The sequence below is a fragment of the Puntigrus tetrazona genome, chromosome 20 (assembly GCF_018831695.1).
Source record: "Puntigrus tetrazona isolate hp1 chromosome 20, ASM1883169v1, whole genome shotgun sequence".
NCBI classification, from domain to species: Eukaryota; Metazoa; Chordata; class Actinopteri; order Cypriniformes; family Cyprinidae; genus Puntigrus; species Puntigrus tetrazona.
Window position 1 is genome coordinate 787,979 of NC_056718.1, and position 22,263 is coordinate 810,241.

Genomic DNA, 22,263 nt, shown 5'->3' on the forward strand with positions numbered 1-22,263 from the left:
CAAACCTGGGCCCATTCATAAAGAGAGGGAAATAGATGCTGAGCGATGATTTACTCACTGCAGGTCAGAGAGCGCACGTCTGTACAGAGCAGACCCTCAGTTTAGAGATCAAGAGTCTTATAACGCGTTTATTAATCTGTCGTCTTCATGTGGACTGCTGCAGCAGAGTTATCATTCTACTGAAGACATTTATAATGTAGGTTAAACTAGCACACACACACACACAAACACACACACACACACACACACACACACACACACACACACACACACACACAAACACAGAGACCTCAGCTGAACGGCTTCATTCACCGCTGGGAGATTTCCTGCAGATAAAGAGTTCATAACCTGGAAGCTCACACGGCCTGGAGAAGAGTTCACTGACAAACACACTGCGTCACGCCTGCTGCGCTAACATCAGCCGTCACGCTTGTTTTCTGCTCCTCTGAGGGTACAGATGAGATTTGGGCATGCTGTATTGAAAAAGAAACAGGCGCTGTGCCTCAGTGACGACGCTGACTGGAGACCAAAGAGTTTGTGGGAGCAGATAAAGACATCCTGTGCGTTTCTGTGTGAGGGCACTGGTGGACACACACACACACACGGCTCAGTATATTTCCAATCGGACCAGGCTGTAATAGCGCTCTTTTGTTTCACTACTCTGACTCTGCTGTCAAACTCCTGCACGCGTGTTTTTATTTACCACTTTTTCAACTACGCTGACGACTGCAGCCATCTCTGTTAAACACTAATCAGATGTTTTCTTTTCAGTCGGTTTGCTGCACATCTGTTCAACACAGTCACAACACCGGAGGCTTTCATTAGGCAGGTCTCAAGCACCTAAACATGAAGTGAAAAACATATTCATCATGATGAAGTGAACGCTCTCTTCTCTGTTTTCATGCCACTGGCTGCTCATCGAAAAGGACCGAAACCGGATTTAGATGTGAGATTGAATCTAAAAGAGCGAAAGATGAATGACGTTTGACAAAAAACATTTCTTTCTTCTGTTTGAGCTTGCTTTCAAAAAAACAGTAAGAGATTACTGCAGTATGTCTATATGTTTAAATAACTAGTCCTTATTTTTTCAATAAACAATGCAATGCATGCATTTCAGTAACAATAACTTGCCTCCAGATGGGGGACAAAGTTTTAAAAAATTAAAGATTTTGAAAAAAAATGGAGCTGTATTGCCTAGCCCATATTTCCAATTCACTGAAATAGCCCATGTCAAGTTTTCACATGAACCTTGTTCTGAACCCATGGAGAGCCGCTTCATTCGGTGAGGGGGAAGCTAGTGTTAGTGTGACACACAGACAGAGTACCTCCATCAAGACTGCGTGAGATGCGTTTGCTGGAGGTGCGCTGGAAGTAGGGTGCGGGCCGGTCGATGAGGGAGCTGGCCTGTCGCGTCTGGGCCTGCGTTCTACCGCTGTAGCGGAACTTGGAGCCTAGAGTCAGGAACTTGGTCTTGGTGGGCTGCTCGGGAGAAACCAACCTGTGAACAGAGAGACAGACATCACACAGTATCTACAGACGTCCAATCAATCATCAAGAACAGGTTTGGGAACCAAAAATCAATTCAAACCCCACAATCAGATTACTGAACAACACCCATCTATTACTGGTCAAACTGCAACGTTACAGAAAAGGTGAAAAGGGCTTCTGTTGCAAGATTCATTAGCGTCTACAGGTTCAGCATTACTTTTCTTTCATTTGTGTTGGTCTTTTAATGTGGGCCTGATAAGACTCGGTAGATTCATCAATAATAAGAAAAGTAACCCTGTGGGTTAAATTTAGGTTTAATGGTAGGTTTAGTTAATATCTGGTAGACACTATAATAAGCACTGTACATAGTATGTACATGCAGAGCGGGACTAAAACAAAAGCTATTGATAATGTTGACTGAGATCACCACATCAACGAACTGCATTCAGTTACAAGCAGAACCATCAGCGACAAACGTTTACTTTGGCAGAAATATATAACGACTGACGATTCTGTTCGTTAAAACTGAATGGCATGAGCGCAAAATGAACACATTAAGGGAAGTCCAAATTAAGGACAGCATGTCACAGATGATCAGCATCTCCAGCTCAGCAGAGCATTCCTTCAAGCCTGTCCTGTTCTGCTCCTCAGGTGTCACTGAGAAAAAAGAAGTGTTAAAAACGGAGGAAAAGAGGAAGGTTGAACTTGGATGAAGAGCATCGGCACGTGTTTGAGAGAGTAATCCCAGAATCACAGCAGCTCTGCAGTGTGTTTGAGTTCAGCGCACCAAACATTTGTAAAAAAGTAAAACAGGTGGGAAAAAACACATTTTAGAAAGGGATGAAATTATTGGCCAAAGCAGTGACGTTTAATTAGTGCATCTCTTCCTCTTCTGCTAGTTACAGCAGAAAATAAACATCAGGAGCCGAACAACTTACTGAAATCAGTCCTGTTTTGTGTAAGCGGTGTTTCACCCGCACAAAAAGATGCCAATAAAACAGCTGAAGAACAACGTCAGAAAAGACCATCAACTGTAAATCAGCTAAAATATCAAATATGAGAGGACACGAAAGACAGCAGCGCACCTGAAATCATGTTAGATGTGTCACAGCTCTCTGGAGACACACACACACACACACACCTCACTGTGCTTCTTATACGCTACACTGATCACACACATGACATAAGAGAAGATGACAACCTGTTCGTGTCCAGCCACCTTCACGCTCTCATACACACACACACACACACGAGCTGCACAATTTTGGATAAACTGAAAATCGGCGAATCTTTTAATAATTAAGCACACGGCTCATGCTCCAGGACAGATTCTGGTCCTGTGAGGTGTAAGCTATGATTACCTGAAGAAGGTGTGGTGCTCAACGCAGACTTTCCAAACTCTTTTGGCAGCCTTGTGGTTGGGGAGCTTGAAGCCGACGGTGCTCTCGAACTGCTCGGCCTGACACACACACACACACACACACACTGATGATGTTATCAGTGTTACGGGCCGCGATCGCCATCAGCCTCAGACATGTGTTTGGCTCAGTCCTACCTCTCCTGGCCTGATCTTGATGTAGAAGTTACTGCGTTTGTAGGAGATCTTGAGGATTTTGGGCCAAGCAAAGCGGTTTATCCGCAGACGATCCTTATAGATTAGCAAACCGTTTGCACACACTCCCAGCATGATATCCACTCCCTCAGAGTCCTGGAGAAGAGAGGAGTCTTTAACTAAAAACAGGTAACACTTTATCTTACGGTAACAACTGTACAGTATAATTAGTCAAAGTAGTACTGAGTAACATTACTAAATAAAAGTACTTATTATGGGGTTAAGACCAGGGTTGGGTGTCATTTGGTTGTTTTTTTCCAATACCAGTGCCAAAATAATACATGGTTCCTATACTGAAACTATATCATTCAGAATGCTGATTGTGTGAATGATCGGTCTTTGTTTTGTTTTGCTCTGAGAGCTTCAGGACACTGGTTTAGTATGTTTTGAAGGATCGCTCCGGTTTATTACTGACATTTCTCCAATAATCTGGACTCGTCGCTCACTTCTACAGTAACACTGGAAGTAAAGCAGGTCAGCGTTCCCGAGAGGTTCAGAGAAGAACCCGACACCCGCTGTTACAAACAATCACTATAAATCACTCCGAACTCTTCAGTGTCTTAATAGAATTATAAACGGCATCCATCTTGGCGCTCACTGCCGCCGCTCCAGCACTTATCTGAATGGGTTTATGTAACATCCTAAATGGATCTTTCGGGCCGTGGAGCACTGATTATTGATCAGTCTGTGTTAACCGAGATCGAAAGCGCCGATAACAGATTGAACTCAGACTATCTGTCGCCATCGCTGAGGCTTTTAACACGAGCACGGCTCCCGCTGATCTCTCACACATCAGTGCGTCAGTAAGTGCTCAAAACCGCAGGTCTCCGGTGACCTCTGACCCCCGGAGGAGAGAGGCTGAGCCTCAGGCTGCAGAGAGACTCACGGATCAAAACAGGAAATAATTCACATGTGAGAGTTTTTTCTTAGTGACGTTTTTTCGCTCGCAACTGTGTGTTGGAAATCTGAGCAATGTAAAAAAAGATTTTATTTTTTTTTAAGATTCAGTTTCACATATTTTATATTATTTCAATTTGTAACGAAAGTGTGTTATAATGGTTTTAATCTTAGTAAAGAATAAAAACCCTGACTAACAAAGCCCCATGTGTCAGATTGTAAAGGTCATGAGATTGTGAAGAACAAGCACGGTGTTAATGGAGTATGGCAGGCTTCACCTTCAGTTTGCAGAGACCGAGACACACGAGAGGGACAGACTAGAGACGGTCACCAGTCCCGCTGGGAAAAGAGCCGGAGAGCTGATATTCCTGCGACGCTTTAAAAATGGCAACAGAATATTTTTCCCAGACTCACTAAGTGTTTGTTCAGCTGAAGCTCCGGCCGGGGCCAGAGGTCAGCAGGCCACAGATCTAACTTTAATACTCAGTGCTTTCCACAGAATTTTGTGATACTGGTGACGTCACATATTTATGATGTCATTGCGTCAAATTTGCGTTCAGACGAGTTTTGACACTTCAGATCTGTTCTGCTCTATGAACGGACACACACTGCAAAACACCGTACTAGGAAACACTCTCACTATACTCCTTAAATCCTGATTTATCATCAACATCGTCTAAAATAAACCAATAGATCTAACTTACACTAAAAGGCAACTAGATGCAGTGGTTTTGGCTCATTCTCGGCATTTGAGTAACAAATTATAAAGATATTAAGAGGCGAATTATGTACACAAGTCCAAATAGTTAGTGAGCCACAGGTGCTTGGAAGTGCTGTTTTGTAAAGTATTTAATGAGGAGTCTGCCCCGGTATGGCCGACTGAAAGCGCTGTTTCTCTGAAGGACTTCAAAGCTTGGGCTCACGGCCAGCACTGGAGACATCTTTCAACTGAACCATAGCTAGGTCACTATGCCAATTTGTCGATATGTACCTGTTATGGAATAAAAGCAGCCGAAATGATGGGAAACACAGGAGTCCGTCAGAACGAGCAGAATGAAACGGAGAGGGGAGATGTTCATTATCTCAGATAAAAACAAGTGTAAGAGGACAATAATAGTAATAAAAACTTGGACGAATATACATGTGTGGGAAGCACCGAATACTGGTCAAATTAAACGGCTGAACAGTGCATGTATCCATATATGAGCTTCATGTGGAGTGCTAGTGAGCAAAAACAGCCACGGGCTGATGAATACAGAGACTGCTGAACATAAGACACTGTAGTCTGGAGATGGTCTACCTTGGCGTGATGCAGGTCTACGCCGTACATGGAGAGCTTCTTGGCATTTTCCAGAAACTGTGCGTCCGCCTGGGCCGGAGTCATTCCCCTGAAAGAGCAGGTGGAGACACGAGATGGGTGTTATCAGGACACATCAGCACTGAGCAGGTCGCAGCAGATTAGCGCCGATAATCCTCTGATCATCACGACGACTGGAGGCTGAGGAGCGAAGTGCCCACATTCAGCTCTTTTACTGCAGAAACTGAAATCATGAGATCGCTAGTGTCTGGCTGAGCGAAGCAAACAGACGGAAGCGCTTTACTCCCTGCATCTCATGACTCCAGAGCCACCCGTGGAAGAATACTCCTGCTGCCGAGCCTGGTTTGACACTCATAGGCTAATTGGATCAGAGCTGCCAAGCAGGAACATGACAACACTGTCAGTCCGCTCCCAGTTATTATTTCACATTTAAAATGCACAGCTAGTAACTACATCAGAGTAACTACAAGATCAAGACATTTCATTCATTACATGCATCGAAAACAGTGTACCATAAGTAATATTGGATTTTTTAATATAATAATATTAATAATAAGGGGTAATACTTAATCTTAAGGTGTCCTTGTTACACGTTACTTGTACTTGTACAATAAATTATGCATAATTACTTGCAAGTAACCCTAACCCCAAACATATAGTAAGTACATGCAGTTAATTAATATTACTCCGTACCTTACACTGTAACAGGGACACCTCAAAATAAATGCATAAACCCATTATTTTTCTCATACTAGCAAAATCTACATATTAAATGTGTCAAATAATGTTGTATATACGGTCTTCCTGTGACAAGGTGCAATCAAACTCCAGACACAGTCCATTCTTTAACTTAAAAACATTAGATCCATAAAGAAAATTCAAAATGCAAGACGTTTAATAAAAAGCCTAAGCGATGCAGGGACTCCTATTTTGAAATGTGTGTGAGTTACTTCCGGCTCATTCAAACAGATAAAGCAGATCAAATAATCAACCATCTTCTACACACAACATCACATAGTAAACCCTTTCATAATTCATCAACAGCAGGCCGTAAGCAAACACCTGACACAGCTGTGCGTCGCTGAGCGAAAGAAAACCCCAGTGTCATGTTCTGACTTTGATTTGAATTTTAATCATCACAGTAAGCTATATCGCGATTCCCGTTTTTCTGTCCCTAAATGTAATCCCTCTTAAAACATCAGTGAAGACGCACTACGTTTGTGGAGGACGACTGCTGTCAGACCTGTGGGACTTGTGCAGCTCCACCACCTTCTCCTCCAGCTCCTTGGTCTGGTTTGGGGCGAACTGGAAGTCTGAGATGTAGTCGAGGCGGTGCTCCTCGGGGTCGTGGTCGCCGAGCTCCGCCTGCAGGGTGTAGGAGCCCAGCAGAGCGTGTGTGACGAAGGAGCAGGGCAGCCGACCCGAGGCGATGTCCTGCCTCAGCTGGAGACACAGCAGATACCTGCAGAGAGCAGGGGAGAAGACATGAGCCGGCGCTCACCGGTGACCCCCACGACCTTCAGAGAGGACCGCTTCTGTACCTCGTGATGTCCTCCGTCAGCTGAGACGGGTCCGGGGGGTAAAACTTCACACTGAACGAAAACTGCCACTGAGAGTCTGATGAAAAACACACAGAGGAGGACAGTGAGAGATGATTAAACGTAGGGCTGGACAATCATTCAGTGTCAAAATACATCGCAATCTGTGCACTTTCTGATACTTCAACATACATTATCAACGTTTCCTATTTGTTGTAGTTAACTTTAACTCTATTCGGAGTTCTGCTATCCGATTGACTAATCCTAAGCACACCCAACACTAAACTTATGCTAGGGGGGTAACAGTCTTCTTGGCAGGGGTCATAATTCATATACATGGTAAGAGCATCTAGGGTAGTTCATATAGGCCTCAACAAAACAGTTGTGAGAAATCAGACATTAGCATTAGGATGGATTCGTTTTCTCTGAGGATCACAGAGTTTGCTGAAAATTTGTACCGAATTAAAAACACTAAATATTTCTCTAACGACCACCCCAAAAGGGCTTCCGATGAACGCATCGCTGAAGATCCCAGGAGTGTGTGCGTGAGCGAGCGCTCACTTGGTTTTTAATAAAAGCCAGAAACACAAGCAGCACTTCCACAAGCAGATGTGCTGTAAAGCTGTAGGGTGGAGGGCCTGGCAGTGATCATTCAGTCCATCAGCTCAGGCCGTTCATCATTCAGACAGCAGAAAGACAATGGCTCTACATAGACATCAGTATTCTCATTACTTCCCTTGTTCTATATAAGACAATATTACGATGAAGGGGTTTACATGACCTGCATTCAGAATATTCCTTTCATGTTCCCCTTTTACATGTTATAGTTCATAGATGGATTAATGTCACACGTCATTACATCCCCACACAACGCCATCCAGCGATCTATACAGCAGTCTTCATGATGCCATATGCAGAGAACACATCTCGTTGTTCTCATGCAGCGGTAGCGGCTGATCTGGAGCTGCTTGAGCTCTGGACGCTGCCTGTGATGTTGTGTTGGCTCGGTGGAAGGAACTGAATGTAATCCACGAAGCACACAGCAGAGTGAGGGGAATGATGCGCTCGACTCTAGTTCAGGTCAGTGTGCTGCGCGCTGACTCGGGGTCAGAGGTCAGGACGCAGCGCAGCAACGTCAACCTCATTCTTTCAGTGAGAGTCTCTGGAAACGAGGACACAGCTGCCGTTTTTATAGACGTGTCCTTCAGAAGGAGAGCTGCTCTTGTGCGTTTCCTCTCTCTCTCTGTCCTGTTTTTCTATTTTCAGCTCTCCTCCAGACGCTCTACAGACGCAGAGACTGAGTCATAACAGCAGATAAGACGTCTGATTCACCTGTGTGTGTGTGTGTGTGTGTGTGTGTCACATATACTGCACATGACCGCATGTCAAACAATGGCACACTTCAGAGTGAACAGGAAGTGTTCAGCACACACACTCACTCATTAAAGCAGAGTCCAGAGCTATAAAAACAGATGTTAACCCTGTAAAGCTACAGAGAGCTTAGAGTTTTTCCTTGGGTTTAACTTATTCTTACGGTTATATCTCAGCTGAATGTGTCAGAGTAAGTGCAGTCATATCTCCAGATGAACTCTAACTGGACCCGAGCAGCTCAGCTTTCAAGAATCTGATCATCAGGATCTTTACTTTCACTGTTCTTTAGCGGAGCAGGGATCTTCACAAGCCTCCAAAACATCTCCCATCTTCTGAGGAGCCTTTATTTCTTCAGCTCTACATTATATATGGATCATTTCAGTCTCATCTTGAAAAGACATAATTGGTGATACTGCTGATATTTAAAAGATATCTGCTGTTTAAAAGATCTTACTGATTCACGTAACAAGCAGCAGAATTTCATATCAATATCAGCAACTGCAGCCAATTGACCAGTGAATAAAAAAGCCTGGTGCATCAGATATGACATACACATGCCGCACGTGACTGTGAAGACGACAGATCAGAATGTCTTGTGGACGACTGTGTCTGTGAATGAGGAATGTGCTCTCACTCCACCCTGTGCTGTGTGCGTCACTGATAATTACAGCTGCTCCAGCTGCAGACTCTGTCAGACTGTCACTTACTCAAACCCACCCCGACCAGCTCATGAAGAGAAAGAGACAGCACGTACTGCGGGTCTGACGCTTGATCTCCTTGGTAGGGTCCAGCCAGCACTGAAACACAGAAACACAGAGAGTGAGTTCAAAGGGCACCTGCGTCCACCTCATCCTGACTGTGCGTTCAGATTCTTCCTCTAGTCTTTGCTGATTGCATTGTTGTACCATATTGTGTAGTTTTCTTCGTATAACGTGGTAATTCGCTTAAAAATCTCAGTTAATGAATCTTTTTAATATCTTCATACATATAACACAAGTAAACTAAGCTTCTCACGATGAAGAAAAAGCAGATGAATCCGTTAATAAGATCAATTTACTGTAAAAAGTGGAACATCAAATCCCATATCAAAGTTAATGAATGATACAAGGATGGGAGTGAAACGGTTCTTTTAATTTCTTCAAATATATAACTCTTATTCTAGTCACAATTCTGGTAAAGACGTTAATATGTGCTTAAGTAATAATAAACAGCCCAGTAATATTCATGCTAATAAGCAACTAGTTATTAATGGACACTAAAGTGCTTTTAATGATCTTAATAACTCGAAGTATTTAAAGTGAGAAGAGTAAAAAAAAGCATGCTTTTTTTAAATCCACTATTATATTGTATGTTTACAGACTATCCATCGTATTAATTATACAACAATGAGCAATTTATAGAAAAAAACAACTCTTTCAAAGCAAAAGTAATTAAATTACAGGAAATAAATACTTAGTAACTAGTTACACCCAGTTATGAAACACTTTGTTTACGAAAACAAAATGTAATTGTTTCAATTTGTAAAGATTAATTAAATTCTCAGTCTTATTCGTTAGTTTGACAATTTGGTAATAAATCTGGATTAAATCCAAAACAAAGAAACAAAATAAGAAAAAAAATAAACCGATTTTATTATAGGGCGCTACTAAAGTGTCTGAAACATATGGCCTCGATTACTGCACTGAATGATTGATAACAAAACCCACTCACAGAACTAGAAAAACAACATGCCTGGCCAATCCCATGATGCACCTCTAAAGTAAACGTTCACGCTTCACCAGAGACTGATGTGAGTGATCTGCTGCTGATCAGCGCGTGTCTTGGGTTTGATCTCAGAGCATCAGTGTTCTGGAGGAGGGCCAGTAGAAGATGCGAGCGCACAGGATGCACAAATTAATAACCATTTAAACAAAACCCCATTCCGACCCAGCGCATGGATCACGCAGACCGCCGTTTCTGGAACTCATGCATCTGGCAGACGTTCGATTACTCACTCTCACGAGCTGAACATGGACATGGACGGCATCGGTGAGCGCTGTGGGATGTTTCTGCGTGTGAGTGACTCAACTCACCCTCTGCTCAGCATTGTCTTTGAAGCTCAGGCCGAAGTAATCCTTCTCCAACAGATTCAGGTGATCGCAGACCTGAAAAAACAGGTACTGGCCTTTCGCCCGTTTCTAGAGAGAAGAGGAAAGTGAGAAAAACACACTTTACAGTATAGCACACGCTTTCTGTCAAGTAAATGGTGTCCAAAACAAACAAAACATTCATCGTATGGGCAAGAAAACAAAGGGATTTTTTGGTTTTGTTACATTTTATGGAAGACAGACTATAATGGTGAGTGAACGAGGACAGAAGTGTGATTTTTGGCTGGTATGTAAAGTATTCCTGGAGCGGGTCTGGATGGTGACTGCGTGGAGTCTGAGATGCTCTGAAGCGCCACACAAAGACGCCAGGTCATAATGGGCCTATTGGAGCCGCCGGACACCGGCAGACAGCCGTGTGTGTGTGTGTGTGTGTGTGTGTGTGTGACTCCTGAAGAATGAGAGCTTCTTTCAAAACACCAGGAGCTTCCAGCATTAGTCACTGAGAACATCTGAAGACAACAGCCCTGACGTTCAAGTGCTTGTGCACGCTTTTCAATCAGACAAAACTAAAGATAAAGCTCAAATGTCGTTATCCATCAACCACCGTCTCATGCCCCATGATGCTTTGCACACACACATTATCAACCCCAAAAGCTCATAAAAATATTAATAACATTACTATATTTACTGAAGTAATATATGCTATATTACAGTATATGTGACCCTGGGCCTCAAAACCAGTGTTAAGGGTAATTCTTTTTTCATTTATATATCATCTGAAACAATATTTTCAAATAACTTTTATTTGAAATGATTTGTTTCAGCTAGAAACTAGGACACTTTACGAGAAGCTCTATGTCCTTTAATAAGCAGTAGACCAGACAAAACTGGACATGGTTGTGAGATTTAAACCATCTATACCATTTAGAATTAGGCAGCTTGTTTAAAAGATCGTGTTACAGCTGTTAGAATTGCTGTGATTGTTTTTTTCCAGTTTGCTTTCAATAAAAGAAGTGTCAAGTTATACTGTAATCACGATCAGAAAAAGATCTTTTCCCTCCCATTCTTTCTTCTACGTGGAGAAGTGTCCAGCTCTCACTAAACTTCCTGTTATCAGACACTTCATGGAATAAATTGAGAGTGGCTGACGACAACAACAACATCATCTGATGCTGCATCCGTGCCAGGTGTCAGCTTAAGTCTCATATTAACTACACACGCAAACAAAAACAGAGAGAGTCTTAATCTGTCCGGTTATGACACGACAGAACACCATAAGCTGCTGTTATGGGTACAATTACACAAACTAATCCCAGCGTTCACTCGCAGCAGATTTACTGATGAGAGATCAGATGCTGCTTCAACACACACACACACACGCACACACACACACACACACAGCTAATGGATTTGAGTTTGCGTTGGGCTGACAGTGGCTGTTCCTGCACTGGTGAACTGCATTAGGTGAACAAACACTAGCATCTCACACACAACACGGCTGTCTGATGATAACGTGTCGCTGGCCACGGAAAGCTGAATCCAAGCCTGAACCTATAGTGTCAGCACAACAAACCAGAGCAGAAGCTCAACACACACACACACACACACACACACACACACACACACAGAAGAGCATGAATATCAGATGATCCTGATCCAGAGTAACAGGAAGTGGCCGTGTGATTATTTCACCACAGTAAAGTGCTGCTAGACATTAAACAGTGACAACTAGTATGACGTAGATATATCGATGAACATGAAAATAAAGCGCTGGAGATGTGCGATATTAAAAGAAGTTCATAAAAGCATAATACGCTGTTAAAAAAATCCATTTGAAAGCACATGCACTGAAGAGCCAATTCACAATTATGTTAAAATGCATTTCTTCCCAAGTATTCATGTACACTAACTAGTCAGGTTCTGTATCTAAATGCTTAATCTGTTCAATTCAATGCAATCCGATGATGACAGAGATGAACAAAAAAAAAAAAATGTTCCTCAAAGGATCATGATGGTCATATTCGAGACTCGTTGACAAAAAAAAATATTTCTAGAGAAGCAAGCTGGTTTGTTTCAGCCCAGTGATTGTTTATCTGGAAATATCACTACAGTTATTACGATGTTTACTTGATAGAAATCAGTCACTAAAGCAGCGGATGACAAAAGGTTTTCAAAAAGCATTTCAAATGATACAGTAGGCTTTATAGGCTTAAGAGATAAATGGTCAGGTGCTCAAGTCTTAGGGAGGAGCTGTGTGCGCTGCTGGTATTCATCTACAGAAGTGAAGGATGCATTGGATTATTATGAGCCAATGCCTAGCAGCTATAAGATCACATGCTCAGACAGACATGAATGAATAGAAAAGACTAGATCTACTAGAAAGAAAAGAAACTAAAGGATCAGAGAGAGTACATGAATAAATGACAGCCAGCGCCTAAAAGAACATGAAAGAAAGAAGATGAATGACAACAAAAGAAGGAACTCCAACTGTAGACTCAATAACACCGTGAATAAATTCATTGTAAAGTCCTAGAGAATCACCGGTGGGATGTTTGAGCAGGGTTTAGGCAGGATCGGCGAGAGAGTGACTGTGAATGAACGTCCTAAAGCATTAGTGTCAAACACAGCTGAGGCCTCAGAGAACCCAGAGATCAGGGTCTCCATCTCCTCTTGATAGCCATGTTACTCAATAAAAATAAAAAAACAGGCTTCCACGAAAACACACTCTGTGACAGGATCTCTGCGTTTACAGCATTAAAAACATAATACCATATGCCTCCTGCTGTTATTTAGGTCACTGCGCTCTGATTGGCTGAGAGCTCCTGTCAGTCTTCTATTTGCTCTCCGGAGAGACAAGAATCACAAAAATATGGTGCGGCAGCACTCCTAACATCCATGCGGGGTCGTTGAGCAGTCCTGAGAGCCCTCATTGTCCCCACCGTCCCCATAAAGCGTCACGTCTGGAATGCTTTGTGTGGATCTGCGGCTTATGCGTCCGGGTGACCCGGAGACAGTGGCGCTCATCTCTGAGCAAACATGCCACCGTCTCATGCATGAATACACCAGGACAATAGCACTTAGCGATGCCTCAGCACTTTCCGGTGACGGGACAAAGCAGAGGCTGTTCAGAGCTCACAGAGCGGCCCGTAATGAGAGCCCGAACCATCCATCATATCCCAACACTCACCTGCACTGCTTTGCACTTCAGCCTCCGACGACAGGTTCTCCTGTTCCTCAGATTTACTTTGAAGGTCTTCAGAGCACAAATTTATAACAATTGCTTCACATACGATTTAAGATATTAGAAAATGACATTTAAATTACTTCAAATCATTTATAAAATGTGTAATAAAACATTTTATGAACCCATCAGGCTTTTAAATTCTCATGTGTGTAGCGGTGTACTGTGACGAAATCTGGCGCTGTGTGAAGGTTTAGAGTTTTTAAAGCGTTACAGACCAATGCAATGCAAGCAATGGCCAATTTAAAAAAATGAGCATTTCAAAGTCACAAATCTGTGTGTAAATTTTATTAACCAGATTTTTGTATATTAAAACTGTCAGGATAATAGATCAGTGTTTAGTGACTGCAGCTTAAAAAAAAACCCTGCTGCTGTCATTTTTGTTAAACTACAAAACAAAACAGAAAATCATTGCTCCTGTTACTTCCAGCAAAAATTACTAAAAACAAATTTTCTTTTTGCCTTTAGTTGTTTGAGCAACAATAATGCCACAGACAAGAGTATGTATACTAGATATTATAATATTAAAGTCAAATAGACTTTTCTAATATGGCATCAGGCAATAAGCTATATTGCAATGTGGTCTCTTTGGGGTGACACTAAATGTGTTGTTTACTTGCAGAAGACAAATAAGTCTTTAGTAGTGTATTTAGAGAAAGGGGTGTAAAGCAAGTGGTGGTTTTATAGATAGACATCAGTGCCTTGAATTTTATGCAGGCAGCATTTGGTAAGCAGTGCAAATTAATAAATTAAGATGTGATTTTTTTTCTACTTATTAAAGACTATTTTTGCTACCAAATTAGTTCCAGAGGTTTGATAGAAGTGGAGTTGTGAAGGATGTTTCGAAAGACAAGGCCTGACCTTCTTGATGTTGAATGAAATAAATCTGTAGGAACGACCAGTTTTTACAATGTGGTCTGAGAATCACAAATCCAAGGTTTCTGCTGGTTTTGAAGAAGTTATAGTGTTAAGATGTGCTGGCTGTGAAATGATTGGTTTGTCTTGGCAGGGCTGAGTTAAAGGTCCAGCACAAAATGTTAGCCAAGCTGAGATGTGAGCAGCTATCTTCAGATCATCATTAAGATGTAGAGTTGAGTGTCATCAGCAAAAAAAAGCCATGTGTCTAAATGACAGAGCCTAGTGACTCCATGTAGACAGAAGAGAAGAGGACCAAGAACCGAGCCCTGACCTCTCTGAGATATCTAGAAGGACCTATCTGAGAGGTGAGACCCACTGGAGCCTCCCGAGAAGCCCTTTGCCTGCAGGATCTAGTGGCTGACTGTCAAAAGCAGAGGACAGATCCAGCAAGGTAAGTATTTGGAAGATTTGGAAACCTGCTCTTGTCAGTCTTAAGGCTTCAACAACTTAAAGAAGGGCCCAGGAGGTAATAAACACTAGTTAAACACCTAATTCAAGTGTTTCTGCACCGAATGGAAGAACAGACAGCGGGCTATAGTTTTTCAAGTGTTGGTTTCTTAAGTATTGGCGTTATATGAGCCTGGTTAAATTCTGAGGAGAGACACCAGTGTGAAGGGTTGTAATAATGATGTGAGTGATTGCTAGTTTACACTTGGCTTTTTGTTTACCATATTTGATATTTAACAACAAAAAACTAAATTATTCATAAAAAATAACCCTACTGGACTCAAATACACATCATTTACATTTTACTAACCAATTCAACCTATGTGTGTGTGTGTGTGTGTGTGTGTGTGTGTGTGTCCGTGTCCCCATCCCAGCAGTAACATCTTGGGGGTGTTGACAGAGCCCCAATGATCTGACCTCAAAAAACACTCAACACACTCAGAACTTCACTGTGGGGTCAGAGGTCATCGCACACATCTGAACCCTGCTGTAATCACAATGACTCATCTAATTACAGCTCATATCACACTCCTCCTGCAACTATTTTTATAAACTTTTCAAATTATATATATTGTGTATATACTATAAATACATTCTATTTTATAACGAATACACTTTATGCAATAAATCCAAGAAAGAGATCAGGAAGATGCTGGTGAGGCTGTACGACACACACTTAGCATCCATACAATCTTCATACAACCAACACACACGCATCTCCATCTACACAGCAAGCTAATTAGCACCTTAAATTATGATCACATCAATAGAAGGGAAACGCTGACAGACAGGAATAAAGCTTTAAACCGAAAGTCTGAAATGTCTTACCTCCACCTCACAGGAGAACTGGCTGCCGTCCAGCAGGGTCACGTGACACACCACCATCTTCATCTTCTTGTTGAGTTTGAGCGTTGAAGGCACACTTGCCTCCTGCTGGACCACTTGCTGTTCCTCTTTCTCCTCTTCCTCTTTCTTCTCCTCCTCGTTTTCCTCCTTCTCGTCGCTCTCCTTCACCTCCGATTCGCCCTCTTTCTCCTCTCTCACAGGCTGCAGACACACAAACACACACACTCTTTAGGTTTACACACACACACACGCGTGCGTGCACTCTGTTGTTTTCCAGCGGAGCGGATGGCTGCCGGATGATGTCACTGGGCGGATGCTGAAGGAACGGAGAGACGACTGAAGGGTTTTGGCTGAAGCGTTTATTCTGACGGAGCGCGAGTCCTCCTTTATGTTCAGCATCTGATCTGGATTACAGTCCCATCACATGCAGGTTCTTCTGAGATGATGATGCCTGAAGAATCTGCAGTGAACCCCAGAAGCTGCTGCAGGAGCTCAACCAGCAGATATGAGGACGAGCTCTGGTGTGTCTCAGCGCTGTGGCAGTGTAGTGAAGACCACGAATTTCTAACTTCAGCACAACACCTTGGAAAATACTGATATTCAATGCTAAATTTGAAAAACGTATTACTACTGCACTTCTGAGTACTCCATAAAAAGTATCCTGATTATTTTCCTGTATTTTATCTGCTGGTATTGAACCCTTACATTTTAAAGAAGTTTCTTCTGCTCACCAGGGTTGCAGTGATTGATTAAAAATTAGAGCTCTCAAATTTAATGCATGCGATTAATCCAAAAATTTTTTTACATTTTTTTAAATATTTTTTAAATATTTACCCAAATGAATCATTTGATAAGATTTGTACTCAACTTCTTGCCGTCATCACAGCACAGAAGGTTATCCATCATCATCATCATCATTATTATCATTGTGTGATAAAGGTCCAGCAAAGCCAGGGTCACACGAAATGTATACAGACAAATAAAAACAGGTCCTTTTGCTGATGTGTATTATATTTATAATATAAGTTAAGAACAGAAAGAACGTGAGTTTCAGCTAGAGCTTACATGTTAAGGCTTAATGTTAATGTTAACAAACACTATATGATAATGAACACGTGATTACGACAGGACATGGTTTGTATCTGATTTTCTTGAGATTCGGATATTTACATGAATTTGTACAGCGATACAAAAAAGCTATAAATAACATTTTAACAGTAAAAGACCAAACTCCACGTGTGATAGCAAAAGTACTCTGTGTACTATTAATCGATTATGTACGTTAGCATGACGCTAATGTAAGCTCTAATGCAGGTGCAGCTCTTAGTCCTCGTTTTTTGTGTGATAATACTGCATGTAGGTTTCGTTGTATTCATTTAGAAATAGTTTTGATATTAGTTGGGTCAAATGTTTTATTGCCAGTATAAGGCTGATTATAACTAGTTTCAACAATTTTACAGGCAAATCCTAGTGTTTTAAACTTAATTCATTGTGATCAATCACAGCCCATGGCTGAGATTAACGTGATTAAAATACAGTAAAAACTGTCCTGCTGTGAAATATTATTACCATTTCAAACAGATATACGTTAACCAAAAAGATCAAATCTGTGTTTTTTTAGCATCAGTTCTCCAGTCTTCAACGTCACACGATTCTTCAGAAACACTTCTGATTATCTCCTCACCTGTGTGTCAGCACTGCCGATAGACTTCTCCTCGTCTTTCTCCTTCTCCTCCGGCTGCACCTCCTCTCTCGCCTCCTTCACCTCCTCGCTGTGCTCTGCACCTCCTCCGTCCTCCTCCTGCTCTTTCGGCTGGCTCGTCTCCTCCTGGTCCTCCTTCACGACCTCCTCGCTCTCCTGCTTGGGCGGCGCTGCGCTCTCGCCGGGCTTGTCTTGGCTCTGGGACTTCTGTCGTTTAAGCCATGGGGGCAGGAAGCGGGAGATGCCCTTGTCTTTCTTCTGGCCTCCAGCGGCGGGAGGACTGCTGGGCTCCGGAGACGCAGTCGCCTCCTGGTCGCTGCCGGCCTCGGCGCTCCGGCTCTCCTCCTGCTCAGGAAGAAACACGCACGAGCCTGGACTTTAATCGGGTCTCATTCTCATATCAAGTCCTAAACCCCGAGAGGCCACCTAACGCTGCTCTCCGGCGATGTGAGGAAGCTTTATGTCTAGTGCACGTCCCACTCAATCTGCAGCAGGCTTTGTTGCTTCTGATGTTAGGAATCTTTCAAATTCTGGCAGTTTTGTTATGAAACACAAAATGTGCTTCTGTTCTTTAATGTGGGGTGAAAGAATGCATATTAAACACGAATGAAAGCAAGAAGAATATCGGTTTCAACCACATTAAAGATGACAATAAAACAGCATGTAAAATCCATTCAATTACAGTCAGCTAGAAAAGAACATTTGCTTTTATTTATTATTATTATAATTGTATATGCCGTCGAAAACGAATCAGGATTAAAGGATTCACATCTGTTTATGTTACGCAGATGTACTGTACATACTTATTATGTATATATAAATACACACAGAGTATATATTTTGAAAATATTCAGATGCATATACATTTATATATTCATATTCTTATTTCACAACGTATAAGATATAGATAGATTTCATCACGTAATAATGAAACAAGACTTTTGGGAACAGTCTGACATCAGTGACCTGGACCACTGACCCAAGAGAGGCTGCTGTTCAGCACAGGTTCAAAGATGTTTGTCCTTGGAATAAACTGAGAGTGCAGCACAACGTACAGACGGACGATATATGTATCCAAATGAATCAAGACTGAAATTCAAACCAATTGAATCCAAATCAAATAGTGTCGTGTTTTCCTGTCTATCCAGCCCGAGTGTACCTGTGGCGGGTCGGAGCTGGCCGAGGCGGTGCTGTCAGCGGGTTTGTCGGGCTGCTCTGTGTGCTGCTGGACCTCGGGAACCTTCTCCGGTTCCTTCTTCACGTCTGTCTCTGATCCCACCTCTGTCGTCATCACGCCCGGCACACTAACAGACACACGAGCAACAGTCTGTAAGAGCTCGTCATCCAAACACACCTTCCACACGCTCAACTAAACTCCACGCTGTACAGCTGCTGAGTTTTAGCTCCATTCTTTTCATGTACTGAGTGTTATGGTACTGATTTAATAAAACCAGGGACCGAATTAAGGGCATGAAAACTTTTGAACGTCGTCATTTTTATAAATGTAATTAGTATTTTCTCTTGAGGACTACTCTTATTTTGGAAAAATTATTATCTCAAGTAGGGGGCATATAAAAGAAATAAAAATAAATTAAAATTAAATCTTTTTTAAAGTGTTATTCATTAGATTTTTTCATAGAGCCATACATGAGCACTGAGGGAAAGTTATTTACATTTCTTAAGGTGCAGAGCAGACAGTGTGTGTGTGTGTGTGTGTGTGTATAAAATCCAAATGTCATGTTAAAAAAAAAAAAACATCTTGCGGGGGAGATAGATTCAGTGAAGAATGAAAAGCATCAAAACACTCTTTCATGTTGAATAAAGTCAGCCATCAAACCCCACCATGAGCAAACACACAGCACTAAGTGTATGTGTGTGTGTGTGAGCTCCACTTACACACAACAAGCTGAACAAACACACTCATGAGACGACCCATGATGCACTGCAGGAACATCAGCAGCAGACAGGCCAATCAGCCGCCGGCTCGATGACATCAACACTGTAACACACATCACGCTCAGACCCTGACAGGTCCTGGGACCCTCCAGTCAGGATCTACTCCTGAACCAGCGCTGGACGGTGTTCTCATGAAGTTTGTTTTAGCGGCATGCTACGTCCTTCAAACATGCTGTACTTCAGTCCCTCACAGCCTCGCTAAAATAACAACACCGGCACACTCCTGAATAAGACTCACTGCACGTGTGTGCTCCAACCAATCACACACACACACACACACACACACACTCAGGTTCATCGGGACGCTCATGAAAGCAATGTTCCCTTAAAATGGGCTGAAGCTGAAGAGCTGGAGGAATTGTAGGAGTTTCTGAGAGCACACAGCTGTTATAACACACAGCTGACCCTGGGCCAGGGGAAAACCACTGACGCAAGCCCAGAAAACACAAAACACTGGACGAGAGAGAAGACCTGCGTGACGTCGTCACCCTCAAACACATGCCTGTGACATGAGAGCGAGCGGGGGTGTGTGTGTGTGTGTGTGCGTGTGTGAGAGTGTCAGTGTGTGAGTGTGTGAGTGTGTGTGTGTGAGTGAGTGTGTGTGTGTGAGTGTGAGTGTGTGAGAGTGAGTGTGATGTTACGGATAAGATGAGGGAGAGAGCAGGAGAGATAGAGTGTGTTCTTTACAGACTTAAAACGTAATTTTGTAGCAAAAACTTGGAAGCGGGTTTTTTGTAGGTTTTGGTTGTTTTGCTGTCGTTTGGAGAGCTGCCTGGATGTACGTTCTCTGTGTGGCTCTGATTCGTCAGCCAATCAGATTCAAGCACTCAACGGCCCCCGTGCTATGTGTGTGTATTTGTGATGGCTTGGTGAACAGACACTGGGTTGTGGGTTCGACGGTGTCCTGAACACACTCTGGTCAGGACTAGTCAGACACACACACACCTACATGTCCGGCGGAGATTCAAACTTTCATTCAGGGTCAGCTCTCACAATCATTACGATCCTGACACATAACAGCACGTTCACCTCCTTCCCTCCTCTGACTTCCTGTTTCAGACACGAATCATCATCACTAATAAACGAGTCTAGAATAAGGACCAGGACGGACGGATCAACTCTGTGTGTGTGTGTGTGTGTGTGTCCTAACACACTAATCCTCAAATTGCAATGCTTGCAGATGACAATCAACACAAGCTGTCAAAACTAATCAGGATGGAGAGGCACACAAAGCAGCCGTCTGTCAGTCTCCCACACGCCACATGTGAGATGATCACTGCACTATTTATACTCCACCATCAGCAGAAACATACCTGCAAACTCACAACAAGTCAACAAGGTGATGTACTGGGCTGCATGATGTTGCACTTTTTTTTTTTTAAATCACCAGTCACCACATTACACTATAAACAGAGATATATATCAGAACAACTGGAATAAACAGCGCTTTTCTTCAAGTCTAACAGTGTTCAGCTACACAAACTAATGAATTAAGATTCTGAATCAAGGCCCTTGTAGAGGGTCTAGGGTCATGACCCCCCGGGATATATTTTGAGAATTTAAAAATCGTAAGTTCACCCTAAAATGAGAACGGTCCCGTCTTTTATTCACCTCTGAAGGTGTGCGTGGCTTTCTTCTGTCAGACGCTTCAAAGGTGAGTAAAAGACAGGATCACGTTCATGTTTGGGAGAACTAACCCTTTAACATGTAAATGAAGCGTTCAGGTGCTCTCTTGACAACAACAACAACAAGAAGACAACATATGCTTCAAGTACCTTTTTGGATCGTGTGACTCTCTTGTCATCGGTCTTCAAGGTTTTTGTAACTTTTAATGTTAACATTAGTGTTCAGAGAGTATGAAGATGGCGGTAAATGGTGATTCTAATAAGTTGTTTTTTAAATGCCTGATTCGTAAAAAAAAAAAAAAGTAAAAAAAAATTACGAGCTGTGCCCGAGCAGCTAAGATGCGTGTGTGAGATGAGTTGTGTTGGGTTTAAAGCAGCTGCGCTCAGACCCATCGGCGTTTAACATCAAAGAAACACGCACATTACTGTCTACTAGCTCTCTATCCGTCAGAAGAAAACTTTAATAACTCTTCGGATCTGGCCGGTTCTCATAAATATTCAGATTCAAAACTGCAAATTGTACAGAAAAGGGAGTAGTTTGCAGGTCTGGAAATAAAAGCGTCAGCAGCAGTCAGTTCATGTGTGAGCATCTGTATGTTCTGTGTCTCTGTGTAAATGAACGAGGCCTTCATCACACACACACACACACAGGCGCACACACAGGCGCACACACACACACACGCGCACACAGAGCTGTCAAATACACACTCTGCTGGAAGATAAAAGTATGGTTTAAACCAAAGAAATGATGACAGAAATGTATTACTACTGTAGACTAAAATGTCTCTCTACCTGACGGTCTAATATTTTTTAAATCTAGTAAAACTAGTTTTTCCTAGCTTTATAATAATATTTAGGGCAGATAGCCCATCCCTCTTCTAATGGTTATTATCAGCGTGTGTGTGTGTGTGTGTGTGTGTGTGTGTGCAGATGTCCTACTTTAGCATCTATTGTGTGACGCGGTCTGAATGACATTTAAAGCGCTGATCTCATATCTGTGTGTGAATAAAGCTCTGAAAGCAAACATTTCTCATGATACACACACACACACACACACACAGAGAGACTCATCACCAGGGTTACTGTAATATTGAGAAGATTACTAAAGCCTTCACATCGTCGACAAAAAAATCGTTAAGTTGTCGATAAACTAGTTGATGCATTAGAGCACTTGTAAAAGGGATTGAAACTTCCTGTGTCTCAATCAGGTACTCTGA

At 42.4% G+C, this 22,263-nt stretch overlaps 1 protein-coding gene across 19 annotated transcripts in view; it reads right to left on the reverse strand.

The window, feature by feature from the left end:
• epb41l2 (erythrocyte membrane protein band 4.1 like 2) overlaps positions 1 to 22,263 on the reverse strand; it is a 68,944-nt gene that overhangs the window by 34,412 nt on the left and 12,269 nt on the right. For 18 of the 19 annotated variants that reach the window (XR_006247189.1, XM_043218967.1, XM_043218957.1 and 15 more), the window contains exons 2-12: positions 18,625 to 18,769; positions 17,448 to 17,810; positions 15,746 to 15,964; positions 10,297 to 10,401; positions 8,979 to 9,021; positions 6,857 to 6,932; positions 6,559 to 6,777; positions 5,298 to 5,385; positions 3,044 to 3,196; positions 2,850 to 2,947; positions 1,326 to 1,498 (exon numbers count right to left, since the gene is read on the reverse strand). Coding sequence is in view for 18 of the 19 variants with exons in the window: in XM_043218967.1 (XP_043074902.1) it covers positions 1,326 to 1,498; positions 2,850 to 2,947; positions 3,044 to 3,196; positions 5,298 to 5,385; positions 6,559 to 6,777; positions 6,857 to 6,932; positions 8,979 to 9,021; positions 10,297 to 10,401; positions 15,746 to 15,964; positions 17,448 to 17,810; positions 18,625 to 18,769 (1,682 nt within the window). In the remaining variant the exon portion in view is untranslated. The remainder of the gene's footprint in view (positions 1 to 1,325; positions 1,499 to 2,849; positions 2,948 to 3,043; positions 3,197 to 5,297; positions 5,386 to 6,558; positions 6,778 to 6,856; positions 6,933 to 8,978; positions 9,022 to 10,296; positions 10,402 to 15,745; positions 15,965 to 17,447; positions 17,811 to 18,624; positions 18,770 to 22,263) is intronic. The other variant, XM_043218968.1, reaches the window with a different exon arrangement.